This window comes from Ooceraea biroi, chromosome 4 (genome assembly GCF_003672135.1).
Source record: "Ooceraea biroi isolate clonal line C1 chromosome 4, Obir_v5.4, whole genome shotgun sequence".
NCBI classification, from domain to species: Eukaryota; Metazoa; Arthropoda; class Insecta; order Hymenoptera; family Formicidae; genus Ooceraea; species Ooceraea biroi.
Genome location: NC_039509.1, coordinates 198,616 through 216,950, shown reverse-complemented (window position 1 = coordinate 216,950; position 18,335 = coordinate 198,616). Strand labels below are relative to the sequence as shown.

The 18,335-nt window shown below is 47.4% G+C and overlaps 1 protein-coding gene across 1 annotated transcript; it reads right to left on the bottom strand.

The window, feature by feature from the left end:
• Positions 1-88: 88 nt before the first annotated feature.
• Positions 89-9,098, bottom strand: LOC105283554 (LIM/homeobox protein Awh). Its single transcript, XM_011346390.3, is given in 5 exon segments — positions 89-838; positions 841-867; positions 946-1,400; positions 5,275-5,636; positions 8,767-9,098. Coding segments are annotated over 5 exon segments (1,026 nt in total). The 5' UTR covers positions 8,773-9,098; the 3' UTR covers positions 89-662.
• Between the last annotated feature and the right edge of the window lie 9,237 nt (positions 9,099-18,335).

Here is an 18,335-nt window from a genome sequence, read left to right as displayed (position 1 = left end):
TCGAAGTTTGCATCAATCGTATAATTGTCGTGCCAAGAAAAATTGGATAGAGGGAGACGGAGGGAAGAATAGTAATTGCACCAATGAGTAACAATAAAAGGCGTTTTATTAATAACATATTGCAGCGATGAGCGTGCGACGCGGAAGCGAAAAACTCAAATTCTCGTCCACGCTTTCTTCGATCTCTCGTGTATCTACCAGTCGTATCTACCAATAAGAGATATGTATGTATGTACAAAAGCTAGAGTTCGTTTATATATACAAATTTGCGTAATGAGTTATGGAATGTCTAACGTTCACGTCGAAGACACGAAAGAAGAAGGGCGAAACTGTTAGCCCGAGTTGGTTTTCTTCACTCTTCTTCTATTTCTTTCTCTTCTTCTTCCTCCCGTCGCATCGTTTAAGATACCCGGACCGTCGTCGCAAATGCACATTTAATTACAGTAAGTTCGGAATAAATAAGTGCTTAATCTACTCTTCTCGTACGAAATTGTACCTTTCACGTACGTGACACATTACACTAACGAAGAACGCATTTATGCTTTACAGTCTCCCGATATGTACAAAGCACGATAGAGGAATAAGAGAATACGGATTATTCTCGATCGTTTTACTCGACTATTAATGCGTAGAAAAACAAAGTGGCGGTCACGTGTCTCGAATTAGCCCGCCTGATGGCAGAATTGTGCCTGCAAGTGATTCGGCGTCGTCGGCGTGAGCGGTGTCAAGGGTGTGAGAGGCGTTAACGGACTGCCAGGACTCTCGCTACCGTTGCTGGCCTGATAGCCGCCCAGGTAAGCGCCCACCACATTTATTCCACCGGAATACAGATCCACGGGTGGTGTTGCATCGGCGGCGAGTGGTGCACTGCAAACGCACGAGAATATTCGTTTGAGTCTCGTGGAACGTCCCAGCCGCATCTCATGTAAGGAGACTCGAGCTTACTCTGAGTCTTGATCTTGCCACTGTGCTTCTTTTGCCGCGCCCGGGAGTTCTGGAACCAGACCTGCGTCACCCTCTTGCTGAGCCCGGTCACCTGCGCTATCCTCTCGAGATCCTGGCCGTCGGGATTGCTGTCCTGCAGGAAGTTGGCCTGCAGCACTGCGAGCTGCTCTTCCGTGAATGTCGTCCTCACGCGCTTCGTCTTGCTGCCCTTGCCGCCGTGCTCGGAATCGCAGTCCTCCGACGAAGACGTGTTGTTGCCCTCGACCACGTCCAGGTAATGCGTCTTGCAGAGCAGCCGAGCGTCCAGAAGCGCGAACTGCTCGCCCGTGGACAGTTGCCGGGAACAGGCGTCGCAGGCGAAGCACGCCAGATGATAGACCCTTTCTCGGGCCCTTCTCACCCAGTCTCCAGCACCCACGCTGCGCCCGCATTTCGCGCACTTCGCTCCAAAGGTTCTGCAAACACGAATCGATGGGATGCTCGCGTGAAAGCTGCACGTGACTCGTCGAATCGTTAACTTTCTAACACGCGCGAGCGTTGCGGGAATTAATTGTCGCGCGTAATCAATGACGCAAAAAAAAAGAGCGATATACCGATACGGCCGCTTTGGTGTCGGTGGTTACCGCCCATTTATCACCCACTTACCACGCTTCATCGATCATCGATTCACACGAAGCTCCCTCTCTCTTTTCGGACGGAGTCTCTTTTGGTAACGGCCACGAATAGACGCTAATAGGCGCGATCTCGCGGTCGTATCTTGTCCGATCGCGGACACGGGCGAAAAAGTATTTTTATCCTGCTGACGGCAGGTTCATCCGGGACCTCCGAGTGCGAGGACCCTGCGGCAGTCCTGTTCTCATTAACATATTACTCAGCCACTCGATGTTCCTCCCCGAGAAGGCACGAACGAAAAGGGCGGGAAGACGGTTTAGGGATCGGTATCACGATTCGAGAAGTAGATTACGTCGAGATTATCTCGATGTCTCAGTCGCGCGGCTTCCGTTCCCTTATACAAATGACTCGACCTCTTTGAATTTATGCCGACGAGGAACGAGCGGAGGATCTATCACTAGGGAGATTCGGAAAAAGGATCAAAGAGAGCGAGAAAGTAATCATCAGGAGAAGGAAGATAAAGCAGCGCGAAGGAATAGAACATGAAATTCAACGGAGATCATGCAACGCATACGGGAGCGTGCAAAATAGAAGGAGAGGAGACTGAAGAAGAAGAAGAGGCGAAAGAAAAAAAGCAGGAAAGCAGAAGAAGCGAAGAGGAAGAAGAAAAGGATGAATAAGAAGAGCAAGAGGAATATAGGAAAGGAGGAAAGAAAGAAAAGAAGCAGAAACAAAAAGGGGAGAGCGCGGAGACGACGGAGAAGAAGAAGAAGAAGAAGAAGAGGAGGAACGGGTAGAAGAATGCATCAACGACCGATCGACCACGGCGTTATTGTATGGAAAAATATGGTAAGCTCATGGAGAGGGATTAGTCTTTCGCGTCTGCATAGTCATCGTCGCATGACGCGATGTTTTCGGGATATTATTGGTTATGGTGATCGCGCGAAAGGGCACGCCTAGGAGCTGGCTCGTAGTGATCTCGGACGACGCTAACTCCTAGGCGATCCGCCTTTACGACCATCGTCTCTCCAGACTGTCAAAACAGCGAAAGAGACGCCATTATTTCCGCCAATTTGTTATCTCGAGCTCTCAATTCCCTTTTATAATCCCTTTCGTAATCTGAATTTAATTTGATTCCCGAATTTTTTCAATTTTTTTTGCTGGACATCCCACGCGAGGTGCGATTTTGCGAAATTGGAACAGGATTACGCCGAAAGCACCGCGGAAGTTCATGGGACTCGACGTATGACAAGCGTCACCTTAGGTAGGTAGTACCACCATCCCTTCTCCATCTACTCTTCCACGATCTCATACCTAAAGAACGAGGACTTGACGCATAGAAGGATGGAGAACGATACGGGGGAATCCCGTGTATCCGGCGGCGGCGAGAGAACTGGTATTGGGTATCTATAAATCTTCAGGGCTGTACGTCGGCTACCAAACGGCCCCGCCCTAATTTATTCATTTGTTCTTCTGCATAGGCGGGCCCTATAAGTCAACGGGGGATTAAGTTAGGCGCTCGCTCGGTCGCCCGTTCGCTCACCGACCCCGCACACGATACACGAGAGGCACGCGGATCACGATCCCGCGCGATCGAGCGCGAGGACCGAGAGGATCGCGCGAGGCTGCATGTATTAGTGAGCAAAGTTAATTACGTCTCACTATCGGTAGCGCATTCCGAGTTATCGAACAGCTCGCGCGCTATCACGATTCCCGCTACGATTTCTATATCACTCCTATCGCTACCGTTATTTTCTACCCCGACAAATGATACCGTAGGCGAGAAGGTGCAAATCATACAGCACTATATTGCGTACCGCTCCGATGTAACGTCACGAGTCGCGACGGTTGTTCAGTTTCAGAAGCGCGTCGCCCTGACACTCGGAAGGCTGCAAATTATTTTACTCCTCGCATCGGCTCGCGTATCGTTATCGCGAGGTATGCGACCCTAAGTGCCGGCGAGGTGGAGAAGATAACGCCGCGATTACGACGACAGGTGGTCCACGCAGTCGGGCCACGCCGGCTTTACGTTGACCACACCGAATCGGCAAGAACCGGAATCCGGACGGCGATGGAAACCGCTAATAGAGCGATTTTTGCCGCGCGGTCCACGAATCACTTCAGCGCCCGTGCTCTTCCTTTTTCGGTCGAAACGCACGAAAGCGACGAAAGCGGGGAAAGGATTGGGGGCCTGGGACCTCGTCGTAGGAGCGTAAAGGCGCGCGGTCCCAACTCTCGGGGTCGGGTGAATATTTATTAATTTCAAAGACCGCTCTCTCGCTCCCTCGCTGGCCTGAAAAGACGCACCGGCGCGGCTCGCACGCGGGATGAAGCAGAGAAGAAGGAACGGTTCGAGGATCGCAGCTGGCTTCGGTGCCTTACGAGGCGAATTCCTCAGTCCTCCGGAACACTGACACTAGGCAGTCCCATCTCGAGTGACTCGGCACCCACATACATGTACGCCGTATATTTGGTATACGGAATCACGAAGCGCGAAGTAACCCGCTTTCGGGACATTGATAAATTAATGATGGCCGAGTGATCCCTTCCCCGCCAGCGGAGTATCAACCGTCGTGCTATCGCGACCCGAGGATGTTGTCTTTCGAGTTGTTGGTCTCTCCCGAGCCTTCCGTCATCGAATCAGGACTTGGAAAATCTTCGTGTAAGCATGTAATGCTGCTAATGGGAGATACGTACAAGCCGGTATAAACCGATCGCGCGTCTAGAGGGAGATTGAAGAGGGACCAGAAGGCCGGGGGAGGCGAGGAGCGAGAAGATCTCGCGAAAAAGGATGGGATATTTATTCTTTCCGCGTTCACCATGCGCGAGACAGTGAGACGTCGAGACGTCAACGTGACTCGCAGCTCGTGCTGTGCGTGATACACGAATGCGCGGTGACGTGAATAGCCGGCTATACGTGAGGTCCGTGCAGGAGGATGAGGAGGAGGAGGAAGAAGAAGACGAAGAGGCAGACTACATTGGAAGACATTAATCACCCAATGGCGACTCTCTTCTCGCTTGCGCATCTCTCCCACTCGATATATAATATACATATATATGCATATATACGTGCGCTTATGGATGTCCGCAGAAATATCTATCCGCGGCTTGCAGGGGAACGTAGCCACGTGACTCCGGCCGATCCCTCGAGACTCGCGATCGGCAATCCGATCTGTGCCCGTTTCGCGCGAAGAACAAAAGGTCCCTAATGGATTAACGGCGCGAGTCGAATATTCCGGCTAGTCACCGTCGGCCGACTTCGGCCGACGTGGAGAAGCGGAATCAGGCAGAATTGAGCGGGATATCCGGCGGCGTATCACGTGCGTCGCAGGAGCGACGTCTTTTCAGCGTATTATCGAGGACGCGAGTCTTCTCCGGGAGCTCACGGTCGCGGTAGCCGAGAAACGTCCCCTTAAGCTGGACTTGATCTCGAATCGCACCAGCGGGGTGTCTATAAGTCGCCCTCGACGAAGCGGGATATTATTGAGCTATCGATAACGGGGGTAATCCCGGGCCCCGCGATAGCGACACGCGGAATGCCGATCCGTGCGTGGTAGGAGCGGGAGACAGCCCTCCCGCTGATCGAACGCACAGTCCGAGCGAGATCGTGCGACGTCCAGAATTCGGCACGAACCCCTCGGACGGATTCGGAATTCCGTCGGTCGCACGCGAGGCGCTGGAACGCTAATTCTCGTTTGCGTAAACGTTTGCACTTACAGGACGTAATCGTGTCTGCAGTAGAGCCGCATGCCGCGCAAGAAGCACGAGTGCTGATCCTGCAGGGGTCTCGCACAGGTACAACACTTTAGGCATCTGGAGTGCCAGGTACGGCCTCCTACGCAGAGGACAGTGCGCTCGCGTACGCTCTCGCCGCACCCGCCGCAGTCCATCTCCATGGTGTCGTATCCGTTATCGTTGCCGCTCTTCTTCATGGCGACATTATTGTTATTGCTGGTATTGTTGTTATTGTTGTTGTTGCTGCTACTGCTGTCGTTATTGTTGTTGTTGTTGTTATTGTGGTTGTTGCTCGCGCACAAAACTCGACTATCCGCACAGTCGGACTCCGTCTCCATCTCGGTCTGCAAGAAAAGTATCACGAAACCATGTAGTAATGTGTAAAATTCGTCAATAAGAATACAGACTTAACTGTATATAATAAAATTGCAAAATAAAAGAGATTATTTCATTATTATGTATAATGTTGACGTGAAACAACAGATTCCTTCCAGATCACAATGACAGGATTCGTAATATGCACAGAACAAATTGATATCGGGCATCATTCCCCGGACTGGTAACGGACATCTCGACTAGGGAGACCCCAAAGAATGTCTCGATTAATGATCGACAAAATGAAATAGCGGACGATCCACTTTGCCGGGGTGATAAACGATCCCTCATGGCTGAACGGCGCTCGCGCGTAATTGTGTACATGCGTTTCCACAAATCCACATTTATTCACATGCGGCAAGTTGGCCCAATTAGTAGTCGGTGCGAGATGACACCGGTCGACCGAATAACGATCGACCGAAACTGCGAATCGTTGTTCGCGGCGAATTGAAATTTATTAACTTAAATTATTATTCAATTTTACATAAATGACACGCAAGACACGCTGCGTCAGCTCGTTGGTGCATAAAACCGCATCGATGCACCGTGTCATCCCGCTGTGATTAATAACGATTGCTATAGTCTAGTGGTATCGTCGTAGCTGGTATCGATGATACTCTTTTTCCGCTATCGCTGCCACGCCGACGGCGACGGCGCTCATTGTACGCCGCCGGAGATAAACGCGCAGATACCGGCCTATCAGATCCGCGTGCGTGTTTTTCCCGCGTGTCCTGTCGCGCCACGGGTCGTATGCAGATCGTATGTAATGCTCGATAATATTAATTGGCATGCGAGCGTCGTGCAAGGCTTGTTGTTCGCCTCGGGAGGCATTCGACGAGTTAATTACCTCCGGCGATCGTTGCGCACTCATTGCGCATTCCCTTACGCGATTCCTGCGACCAGCAAGGAATGGCATATTCCCAAACCATCGCCGAGGAACGGTAAGAGATGTTCCTTGACGACACGCGCTCAAGGAAGAACCTGAGGACACTTCGTCGGCCATCCGACATCTGGGAAGCTGACGGCGCGCGCGACGACGTCCAATTTCGAGGATCCCGTCGCTGCCTCTTCCGTTCTCATCTATTACACGTTAAGCTGCGTCCTGCGCTTGGTTCTACACGCGGGACCAGTGTAATCATTTCATGTGCACAACTCGGACAGCTATTGATTTATGACTCGCCGAAGGCGAAGCTGAACTTCCCACTCGTGATTTATGCCCTGTGGCTTTTCTCTGTCCTCTCGCGTGTAGAAATCACCTTCGTACACGCGGCGCAGCCGAGTCGCGATACACCTCGATTTATTAATACCGCCGCGTTAGGTGATGAGTTTTAAGTGTCGAGCAAAAGCCCTCTGGAGGACTCGAGAGCCCGCGAGAGAACCGTGCCTCCCTCCTCTTCGTCGTGGGGTGGTGATCGGTAGAAAAAATCGTCAAAACGAGTTACGCGACTAACGGAAGGCGAAGCCTTGCACGGCGACGTCCAACTTTGACCAAGATGAATCTATGCAAATTCTCGGCGTCCGATTTAACGCATGAATGAGGATACGTAATGCGCGGATTAGCAGAAATAAAAAGTGGCGTGTTGTGCGAATTGTGCAAACTTTTTCAGTGTTAATGAACGGATAATGGTGTAGCGCCGCTTGTTGCACAAGAATTTCCCACAGATTATGAGAATCCTCTCGACGGGACCGACCTGACTATGGGATTTCATTGTGCCTGCTCGAATTTATGGTCGCTCGACCGAGAACCAGACCAAAATTGAACCAACCCTACACACCGAGGGGTAATTTGCAGCATCCTGCTCTGCGTGCGACGTCCGACTTAGGTATGGTCAATTGTAGAAGAAACGACATCGTTTGTTTGATGCAATTCGGGACATTATTTTTCCCCAGCGTGAGTAAAAGGAATGACTTAATTCCTCAGATCAAGCTAATGAATACGTTAACTAAAATGAATTGTTTAACGCTTGTTATTCGTGAATAATTGCACCGACAGGCGCGCGAATACGTGTACGCGTCACCTCTCTCCTTTCGCTGAGGAAAGATTAAGATCTGACAAAATTCTCCCACGCGAGCTCGAACTGACGAGTTCCGTTTTCGCGTTTACTACTCGTTTTTTAATTCGCTTTTTGCAATCAGCGTGGCGGTAAGAAAGAATAATAGGCCCCATTTTTTATTCGTCAACGAGCCGGGGCCGAGGGTGTAGATGAGCTGACAAAGTGAAAAATGTGGAGGAGGTGAAGAGCGCGCCGGGCCCCGGCGCGCGATCCGCCGCGGCCCGGACTACTACGCGGAGACTACTGGACTACCGGATCAGCCGACTACCGAACCTTCTTCCTGTCTCGTCACTGGTTATGAGACAATCTCTTAATTAACCAAGAGATTAAGCAATAATGTTAACGCGCCTCTGATTTAGCATGCCAACACTGAATCTGTTTCCACTCAAATCGCAGGCTCATTCTTGAGATGCTACCGGACAATTACAGGAGACAAACCAGATGATACAAAATGACAAGTTTCAATAAGTTTAAACGTACGTGAATATATTGAAAATTACAGCTTTGCGGTCTTGTTCGAACTATTTATCAATCTCGATCTCGAGAATCGATATCGCGCACGGATCACAAGTATCGTGGAGGTTTGCGAATAATCGTTGTAATTTCTAACTAGTCGCTTCGAAAAATTTAATAAGGAGCAAAGACGGCGAAAATACGATATTATGCCCATATTAGGTAACGAAGATAGGTAGAACTAATAACTTGTTTGCTAAAATATTCCATATTATTGTTTCCTCCGAGATTTCCTTTTATCTATTATGATTGAATTGAATTGAATCTTAAAGGTCAGCTGAGCTTTTAAGAATACAAAATGCAAAATATAATAAAGAATTTTCTCTATTAATCTTCAACAAATAAATATCCTCTTTAAAGCCTTGTAAAATGTATGCTATCATACTGTTCTTTCACCAATGTTATTTTTTGCGATTAATTTAGTTCTTGAAAATTTTGAATTATTGGAAAAACATCGAGAATTTGAAAGACACACTCAGCATAACTTATAACTATATAACAATATAACAATTGAACGAAGAAGAGGACTTACCTTCATATTTACGCCGTTGCGATTAATCCAGATGCGATTACTCGATGTCTCTTTTCTTCTTCATCTCGATTATCGAAGCACGTGTAGAGTGTCGTCCACGTATCACTTCCGCTGTTCCTTCCCGCCCATGTACTCGAGTCCACGTTCTCCACCAAAGTGTCCCGCAAACTTGCCGGATGTTTCGACTTGCCCGACAATCTACCCGACAGTTCTAATCATACGTCACTTAGTTTACGCAGATGCACGAAAATTGAGAAGCACAGTTCGCAAAGAATCGAACGACATCCTGCTCGGTTCGATGTTGAGAGAAGACTGGCATACTCGGCTGTGCCCCTACCACGTCGCCCGATGGGCACACCAGGGATGGGCGATGGGACTCGCACACTCGACTGTGCGCGGGGATGAACCAGCACTCGCACACACTTCCACTCGTCGGCCTAACACACGCGCATCAGTGATAGCTCGGTCGCCCAGCGTTGCTGATAGGCAGATCATCTTATCATGAAGTCAGCCGAAAACGGTGAATAAAACATCAGCTAAAACTGCCCTCTTACACCCCATAATTAATATCACAAGCTGGCATCTCCTTGATGAATTTTGATGTAATTTCTTTGAAATAATTAGTGTCACATATGAGGGGTAATTGCACTCGTAGAATATTAGACATGCGGCTATCTCACGCACGAGCTGTCGTACTAACGTAACAACACGGGCTCACGGATTTGCACTAATACGTACGTGTCGGTTACAGGGGTAGGTTGCGAGGTAGGTGATAATAGGTGGCATCGGAGAGGATCGGGAGACCTGGCAGGACGTGGATCTGGATTGGGGTGAGAGCGTCGTCGGGTAAGCTCCGCCTATAGTGCCCGCCCATGGTTCCCTCGGGTAGAACACGGGGCACACGCTCACGTCGACGCAGTCGTGTATGAGTAGCGGTAGAATATATACATACGTGTAGATGCGCGTGGAGATGGATGGTAGGTCGGCCGGTCGAGTGGGGTACCTTATTGTCAGCAACCAAACTGCCGAATGGAATTTCAGCGGTGATTCGCAAACTCTCCTGCCGAGACCGAGTCTTCGTGCAAACTTCGTTTGCCAGCACGGGCACATCCGATATCGGCGTCCCGCGATTGAAGAAAAAGCGCGCGTACGCGCACTCGGCGCTTATTGAACCGCCGCGTGTACATTCCCCGCGCGAAGTACGGGCTGCGTTTCGCAAAATTACCGTAAGCGACCTCACTTGGTCCTCATCACGGAAGTAAATTTCATCATGAATCCCTTCTCCACTTTAAACTTCAAGAGCGGGGTAGAGGAATGTAATTTCATGCTAATTACACGTCGGGAAGACGGTGAATTCTTCTTTTTATTCCGGATGACTTTGGGGGTTTTCGTAGGAAGTTCGTACACCTGTTTGTATTTTCACCGCGCTGAAGCCCGGGCCGTAAATCATCCCCGAATGAACTGGCGGCTTTTATCACTGCTGTCCCTCTCTCCGCCTATACCATTTCTATCTTTCTACGTACGTTTAACGTCAGCCGCGGCACACACACACACACGCGCGCGCGCACGCACAGATACACAGGCACATATATTTGATATATGTATTCACGATCCTGTTCGACCTGACCGCCGGGCGCATGCACCCGCCCACGCCCAAAATGAATATGAATTTCTCGCGTCACGGAAAACTGTCAAACGAGTTTTCGACTCTGTCCCCGCATGTTTTATTGCCGTGCGACCCATGAGAGAAATGCCTATTACTTTTATATTTTATTATATTATTATTCGAACGCTCTCAGTCTTGCTAGGAAGATAAATTATCGTATTATTAGATGATCCCGCATTATATTAGATCCCGTGTTAATTATCACATGAGTTTGAATTCAGGAAACCGCGGCTACTTCCTCCAAAGAAATCTGTATCTCTTGCAGTCATATATTTCCAGAAGAAGGAGAGAAGAGGAAGAGCATCACACGGCGCCTTTATTTATTAACTGAGGTAAGCGCGTAACCGCGTAAATTTACCTCCACACACCAGCCCCTCGTGGTTCTTGTGCTGCTCCAAGAACGGGCCATTAGTAACGCTTACCCCGCATAAAAGCGAGAAAAATGGCAGTCGAATTATTCCGGTGGCGGAGCCAACTGTGAACAAAGGTCCTTCCTCGCGAGGAGCCCCGGAGGATCCTCTCGTGACACAAACCGCGGGGTTCCACCCCGCCTGTGCCGAACAAATCGAAGGCGACAACGCGACGGTCTTCCCGCAGCATCCACGAGCCGTCCGTGCGAGCCCATTAATCGATACGATCGAGAGCCCCGTCGACGGTGGAGAAATATACATACCGTAGTGGTACAGCAGTTATACGCGTGCACTTCCCTTAACGGAACGGAAAAAATTGGATTAATTAATAACGCGTTCTAGGAGGGTTTCGTGATCCGACCAGTGCACAAAACTGCTGCAGAGTCGCTGCGCTTTTATGTACGCTGACCTATCATTACTATAGACCACCTAATAGGTTCTACCAGCAGATCTGTTAAAATACCCACGAATTATTAATGTCGGATAAATCAAAAGACTGTGATACGATATTTCTATCTATATAAAATTGTTTCTTTGAGTACTCTTGCAACGTTCTCCATGGAAATACTATCGCAACTTTTGATTTATACGATAGATTACTTGTGACGTCGTGCAATGTCGAATCTTGATCTTCCTGACCCTTTTCTCTTTTCTTTTCAATTCCTTCTCGCTCTATTTTACATGCCACGTTAAGGAGACTTTCTGCTTTCGCAGGTTTTATAAAAAATGGAAGAAGTGTTCGATCAAGAGTATAGAGAACTATCATTATCATCAGAATGATCACCTATACGGATCTGTCCGCGTTCGATGTTGAGACGGGACGTTCCGCCACGAGACGGGCAGAACCACGGCTCTATTGTCACCCTTGAGAGCTCCTGTAAAAGAATACGAATTCAAGAAAGCAGACTAGCGCATCACTCGCATCACTAAGCACCTGCTGTGCAAACAGCGGACACGTTGTAAAAATCCGGTTCGCTGGCTGTCGCGAGTGAAGAACACGCGAGTATTTAACAACATACCATCTGTCTCGCCTCCGCGTTTACATATAACGCACGGAATAGTTGCACAGACGATAAGGAGAAATTGGCAATAGCGACCTTGGTCTGATAAATCTTGGCAGTTTATTGCAGGACATCTCGGACAGCCTGATTTTTAATCTTTGAATGTTTTGCAGGCAATAGCATGCGATTTTTCACGTTCCTGCTGAAAAGAGTAAGAGAAGTCAAGTTGTCAAGTTACATTACATTTCTCATCTATCATTTGAAAATTCTTTTATTAAATCAGAATTGATTTGGTAAATATTCACTTATGGTCAACACCCGCAAATGTCAATGACCTTGACATATGTTATAGAGGTCATCATTCTAAGTAACCTTCTGCAAGTTTTAGCCGTCGCTCGTTGTTTATTAAAAAGTTATTAAAAAAAAGTTTAATGATTTCGCACGACTTTTCAACTGTCCACGCGAAGCAAGAACATGATATTGACATATATTACAAAGGTCACTTTCTCGAATAACCCGCACTAGGTTTTAGTCGTCGATCGCCGTTTATTAAAAAGTTATTAACAAAAGAAGTTTCGAAAATGTAGTAGTTATTGGGTTGTTCGGAAAGTAATTTCGTTTTTCACAAAGAGATGTCGTTAGTCGCGTTCCTCGATACTTAACCTTACTCTAAGCAGCAAATTCGTTTTATATTTTGACAACTGACATTTCAGACGTCATTTAGTATCTTATTGTGTTGCGATCTGTCAAGTAATTTTTGTTTGGCATCACATCAAACATGGAAAATCAAAGTGAGCATTTTCGTAATATTTTGCTTTTTTACTACCGAAAGGGTAAAAATGCAGTGCAAGCGAGAAAATAATTGTGTGCCGTGTACGGAGAAGATGTATTGAGTGAACGTCAGTGTCAGAATTGGTTTTCGAAATTTCGTACTGGAAATTTCGATTTGAAAGATGCACCACGTTCAGGTCGGTCAATTAAAGCTGATGACGGAAAATAAAGGCTCTGGTGGATGCAAACCGTCGCATAACAACACGCGAAATTGCTGAAAAGTTAAATTTATCGAATTCGACCGTTTACGATCATTTGAAACGCCTTGGATTCGTTTCAAAGCTCGATATTTGGGTTCCACACAATTTAAAGGAAATTGACTTGATTCGACGCATTACCATCTGCGATTCATTGTTGAAACGTGAAGAAAATGAACCATTTTTTAAGCGAATCATAACTGGAGATGAAAAATGGATTGTTTACAATAATGTTAAGCGAAAACGATCATGGTCCAGGCAAGATGAACCTGCTCAATCGACATCCAAGGCAGATATTCATCAAAAGAAGACCATGCTTTCTGTATGGTGGGATTGGAAGGGAATCGTATTTTTCGAGCTACTACCAAGCAACCAGACGATTGATTCGAAAGTGTATTGTCGTCAGCTGGATGAATTGGATGCTGCCATCAAGCAGAAGCGACCAGAATTGGCGAATAAGAAAGGTGTCGTATTCCATCACGACAATACCAGACCACACACAAGTTTGGTCACTCGCCAGAAGCTTTTACAGCTTGGATGGGATGTGCTACCACACTCACCATACTCTCCTGATCTGGCACCATCCGATTACCATTTGTTCCAGTCTCTACAAAATTCTTTGAACAATGTAAACTTCGATTCAAATGAAGGCGTCAAAAATCACTTGCTTCAATTTTTTGTCAATAAGGAGAAGGACTTCTATGAGCGTGGAATCTTAAAGTTGCCAGAAATATGGCGAAAGGTAGTGGAACAAAATGGCTAATACATCACTGAATAAAATTTATTCTAAATATGATAAAACCGCCTTTCATTTTTCCTTGAAAAAACGAAATAACTTTCCGAACAACCCAATATTTTGAATATTCAAAGACATAAACGACGAATATGTATATGAACGAAGGAAGGAAAGTCATTTAAAGCAGTGAATCGTTAATATTTAGAATAGTTTGTTTTAATATAAGTACAAAGTATTCTCTGCTTTATCCTAACCTAACCTAAGTTTTTAAGTAAGGTCCTTTAGAGAAAATTTTTGAACTACGATAAATAAAAACTTGGAATGTCGAATAGATTACTACGTCATAGATAAACACGACTGTTCCTCATTTACAACTCTCTTATACCAACTATTCTTTGCTTTAATAAAAAAATATATTAATGATTCACTGCTTTAAATGATTTTCCTTTGTTCATACATGTACTATTTTACATACACATTAGTAGTTTATGCCCGATACCGTGTGTTCCGCCAATAATTGTAGTCAAAGGGTATGCCCTTGACAATATAAATTTAATGAAAATCCTTACCATGTACATGGTGTCCAATAATTACGTATAATTTGTAAGATTTATTTTGTTAATAACTTTTTAATGAACAGTGAGCGACGGCTAAAACTTGTTGCTTGTTACTCAGAAAGGTTACCTCTATAACATATGTCAAGGTCATTGACATTTGCGGGTGCTGACCATAAGTGAATATTTACCATTGATTTCTTCCTGAAAAAAAGATTAGACGTAAGTAGCTTTTAAATTATAGCGATTAAAATTGGAATACTCTTTGGGAGTTAAGCCTGAAAATAGAAATGGATGAGAAAGAATAATTTGATAACAGTAAAATATATGATTGTTTGCACTTTTGTTAGGAATTTCCAGATTCGCGATCGATCGCGACGGTAATAGAGAGTCGGCGCGACGCCCTCTCATCCTCCATCCGCATCCTACATTCAGCTTCCTGGTCTGTGATCTCAGGGCGTCTGTGTTTCATCCCTCTCGAAGTTAGCTAACAGCAGGATCCTACACAATATAGTCGTGATTGCAAATCCGCTCGTTATCGTCAAAACTATGCTCGACCTTACGAAAACCAGCCCTCGTCCTACGAACCTCCCACATTCTCCTCTTCTATCTGTCTCCCTCTCTCAATCGTTCTCTCGCAACATAAACCATCGTTTGTCATTTTTTTGATGCGGCAAAAGACATTTCGATATTTTGAATATTTTTTTCCAATGTTCATTCATTCGGTGACCAAAAACAAAATTGCTCCGGAAGACGGAAGAGAATAGAAAATGAAAAGAAACAGATCAGTTTCTGCTGAAAAATTTGAAGGACATTGTTCTGCGAGCATGTTGATTGCATTCGGACACCACTTTGATCCAAGATTTAATAAAAATATAATTCGTTCGTCGTCGAGAACTCGCGAGAGGCTGAATCGAGCAACTGAAGGCGATTCTGCACGTCGCGCATGTTCGGCCGAGTTAAAAATTGCGATAACCAATAAATAGCGTATTTACTTACGCTCGGAATAAAAGGCGGAATGTGTGCCAATGCAGGTAGAAACACACTTCTGTCAGCGAGGGTAATCAAATATTACATGGGACAACACGGCGATGTGATTGCACAGGTGCGAGGGGATCGATCTCCGAGCGACGTGCGTAGTTCCATAAAATTATTTATCCGCCGAGCGGGGAGTTATCGAAATAATCGGGGCTCTATGTCACATAAGTATGATCCACAGCGTGTCAGCACATTTACTAGTTGGCAGTCGGTTGAAAATTAAATTAAACACAGTCAAACATGGATCCATCCGACGCAAACACGATCACTATTTATTCTTCGTACTCCCCCGATACGATTCCGAGGTCAAGTGCGCCACGAAAGCCACCGCTACTCGATTGATACTCGAGAGAGTGGCCGATGACAAGGGTCGCGGAACAATAACGGATGAGTTTTGGTAGCGCATGCCGGCGCGATTCCCGCTCACCTGTAATAGCACAGGTTGTTTCGTCATCGAGCGGGAATGCGCCGTGTGTGGATTCGGATCAAGCAGCAACGCTTAGCTCACGCTCAGTCTTTTCATCCCATGGGACCGACGATCCACCGATCTTCCACGCGATTACGGTTCACGATATTTTATTTTGTTAGTCCGCCACGGGAAATAGCAACGACTAGGAAGCGGATTATTAAGGGTAGCGCGCTCCACTGTCAAACACACGCACCCCGTGCCCCGCATTTCTTTTCATGACCCCGCATCTTCCACCACCTCTGCACACGCTCTTCCGTCGTCTCCGCTCGACCCGCGTCTGCGCGCGGAGAACGTTTCCTACGGGTGGCAGAATTTCTTCATGGGAATGCATCGCTTCCGCCTCGCGATCGCAGGTGCATCGGGGCCTAATAAAGCCGCTTCGATGATTCAGCGCGATGCGAGCCGGCGCGGCGCGGAGCGAAGCCGCTCGCTCGTACGCCGATAATATTCGCGATAATTAGTGACGCGGTAGATGCGACGCCGATAAAATCGTCTTTCGTCGATTGTCGATTGTCAGTTTCCATCGTGGAACCGCTAGCCCCAGAAATCGAGTCATGCTGCAGACGCCAACGACGATAAAACATGTTTTTTCGCGTCGCGGCATCGATGTTAATAAATTCACGAGATAAATTATGATAAAAATTACGATATAATTTCAATCCCGGCTCACACACATATGCAACATTGAAGCACGTGCGCCTCGGGCACACCGCAATCGTACATTGCTCGCCCTCCCCGCGGGGGATGATCACAGTCGACGTACTCGCGTGGGATCGCGCGATCGGCATCGCGAGGCGAAGTCACTGGCAGTCCCGATTGCACGGCAGAGATCGCAGGACACCGCAGACAGGAGCGTGCAAGTCCGATATTACATTACGTAATAACGTAAGGCCGCCACGTGTCAGCGTCGGAGCGCCGGAATGAGATTCATTTGGGGTACGGCCGGGCCCCCACATCGCACGCCCGAATCTCCCCGATTGTTGCACTCGCCGAGCGGAAAGGGGCTCGACGACGTCTCGTCACGCGGAGAAACGCGCCGCTACATACGTACCTCTACGTGGGTTTCATCCCTCTCGAGTCAACGTTCAACAATGAACCGCACCCCCCGCACGCACGCCGGTATTGAGCTTTAATCCGATTATTCCTCTCGAATCAGCGGGCACGGCGTACCGCGAGCCCACTTCCGCCTCGCGTCGACGAGGTCTTGTGTCGTTTGCTGGCATCAGATGCGCTGAATCCACCTCCACCCCGCGCGCGATGGAATCAAGAACGGGAGAATTAAGAGCGTGTCTGGCGCAAAAAGAAACAATGGACCAGCGGAGAGGAGAGAAAGTGGATATCAAAGGAAAAAATAAAATGTGTACATATACGTGTGTGCACGAGACCCACCTCTCCCAGGACGCAGCACGGGCTCCTTATTGAGTCATTTGCATGAATCGAATATTGGCGATTACTTTGATCCGGGTGCGCCGCCGCCTCGTTTTCGCCGTGTCGTCGAAAGCCGCGGATAAAGCACGCGGAGTAGCCGGATATTGCGTATCTTGAATGAAGCTCGCACGTGGAACGGGCTGCGTCGCCGGCAGTTGGACACTGAATTAGTATTTAAAAATATGCACGCCAATAGATGCGGTTTTCGTGTCGCGCGTTCTCGGCACCGCCCATAAATATGATAACGCCCTATACGGAGATACGCGGGAATCTATAATTCTCGACAGCCTCACTTAAGGGTCTAACGCGGCGTGCCCGTGGACGGGATATAACGATATTGACCGCCTTACTCATAAGCGGATCGTGCTACATCGACGATTGCGCGTTAAAATTCATTAAACCAGGTGGTGAAGTCGGATGGTAGTTAACTAACGAAACTTGAGCTTCGAGTTGTCGAGAGCGCTATAGTTTGCCCTGGGATGTTCTGCTGCAGAATTCTAGTGCTTGAAATACACGCGTAAACTAGTAATTTTGGGGGATTATATACGTGAGCGCGCTAAAAAATTGTGCGAAATTGCGGAAGCGGTTCTGCTTCTCCTCTTCTCGTATCGGCGGACGGAAAAGTAAAATGGCCGTTGGCGTACATCGGCTGTACTCTTGTTGATCGATAAAAGCGTCGCGACGCTGGGCGTGTCCGCTCCATGCCGCCTCCGCAACGCCCCGCGAATCATGAATCTCCCGGAAATTTTATGGATAAGTGGCCTCGGCGAGAAAGCTGGATCCTGTTGCCAGCAAGATGCCTTCTTTTGAAATATCAAGGAAGAAAGACGTCGACTTTACAAGGATGTGAGTGTTTCAACATGTCATGTACTAAATGTTACGTTAATTATGTACCAATATTCTTATCAAGTATGGAAACACGAACGACCAAGTTATTAGAATCACATTCTCTTTGTCGTACATGTAATCGGCTTTAAATCGACTTGGCAAGAAAGACTTTTATAGAAAATAAAACCAATCATGGGCGAGTCTGTCGGCATCTCTCGTTCTTGAAACGATGCTGACGATGCTGAAGAGTCCACCCTTTTGCTTCTGTCCCACGATGAATTCCACGGCGTCTGCACTTTTTGTAAAACGGATATTGTTCTCCTTCTCGCCCGTATTTAATTTGAACCTCCATTGAACCGATCGTCGTAGACGTTACCCCCGGTCTCAATGAAGCGATCCTTCTTTTTTTCC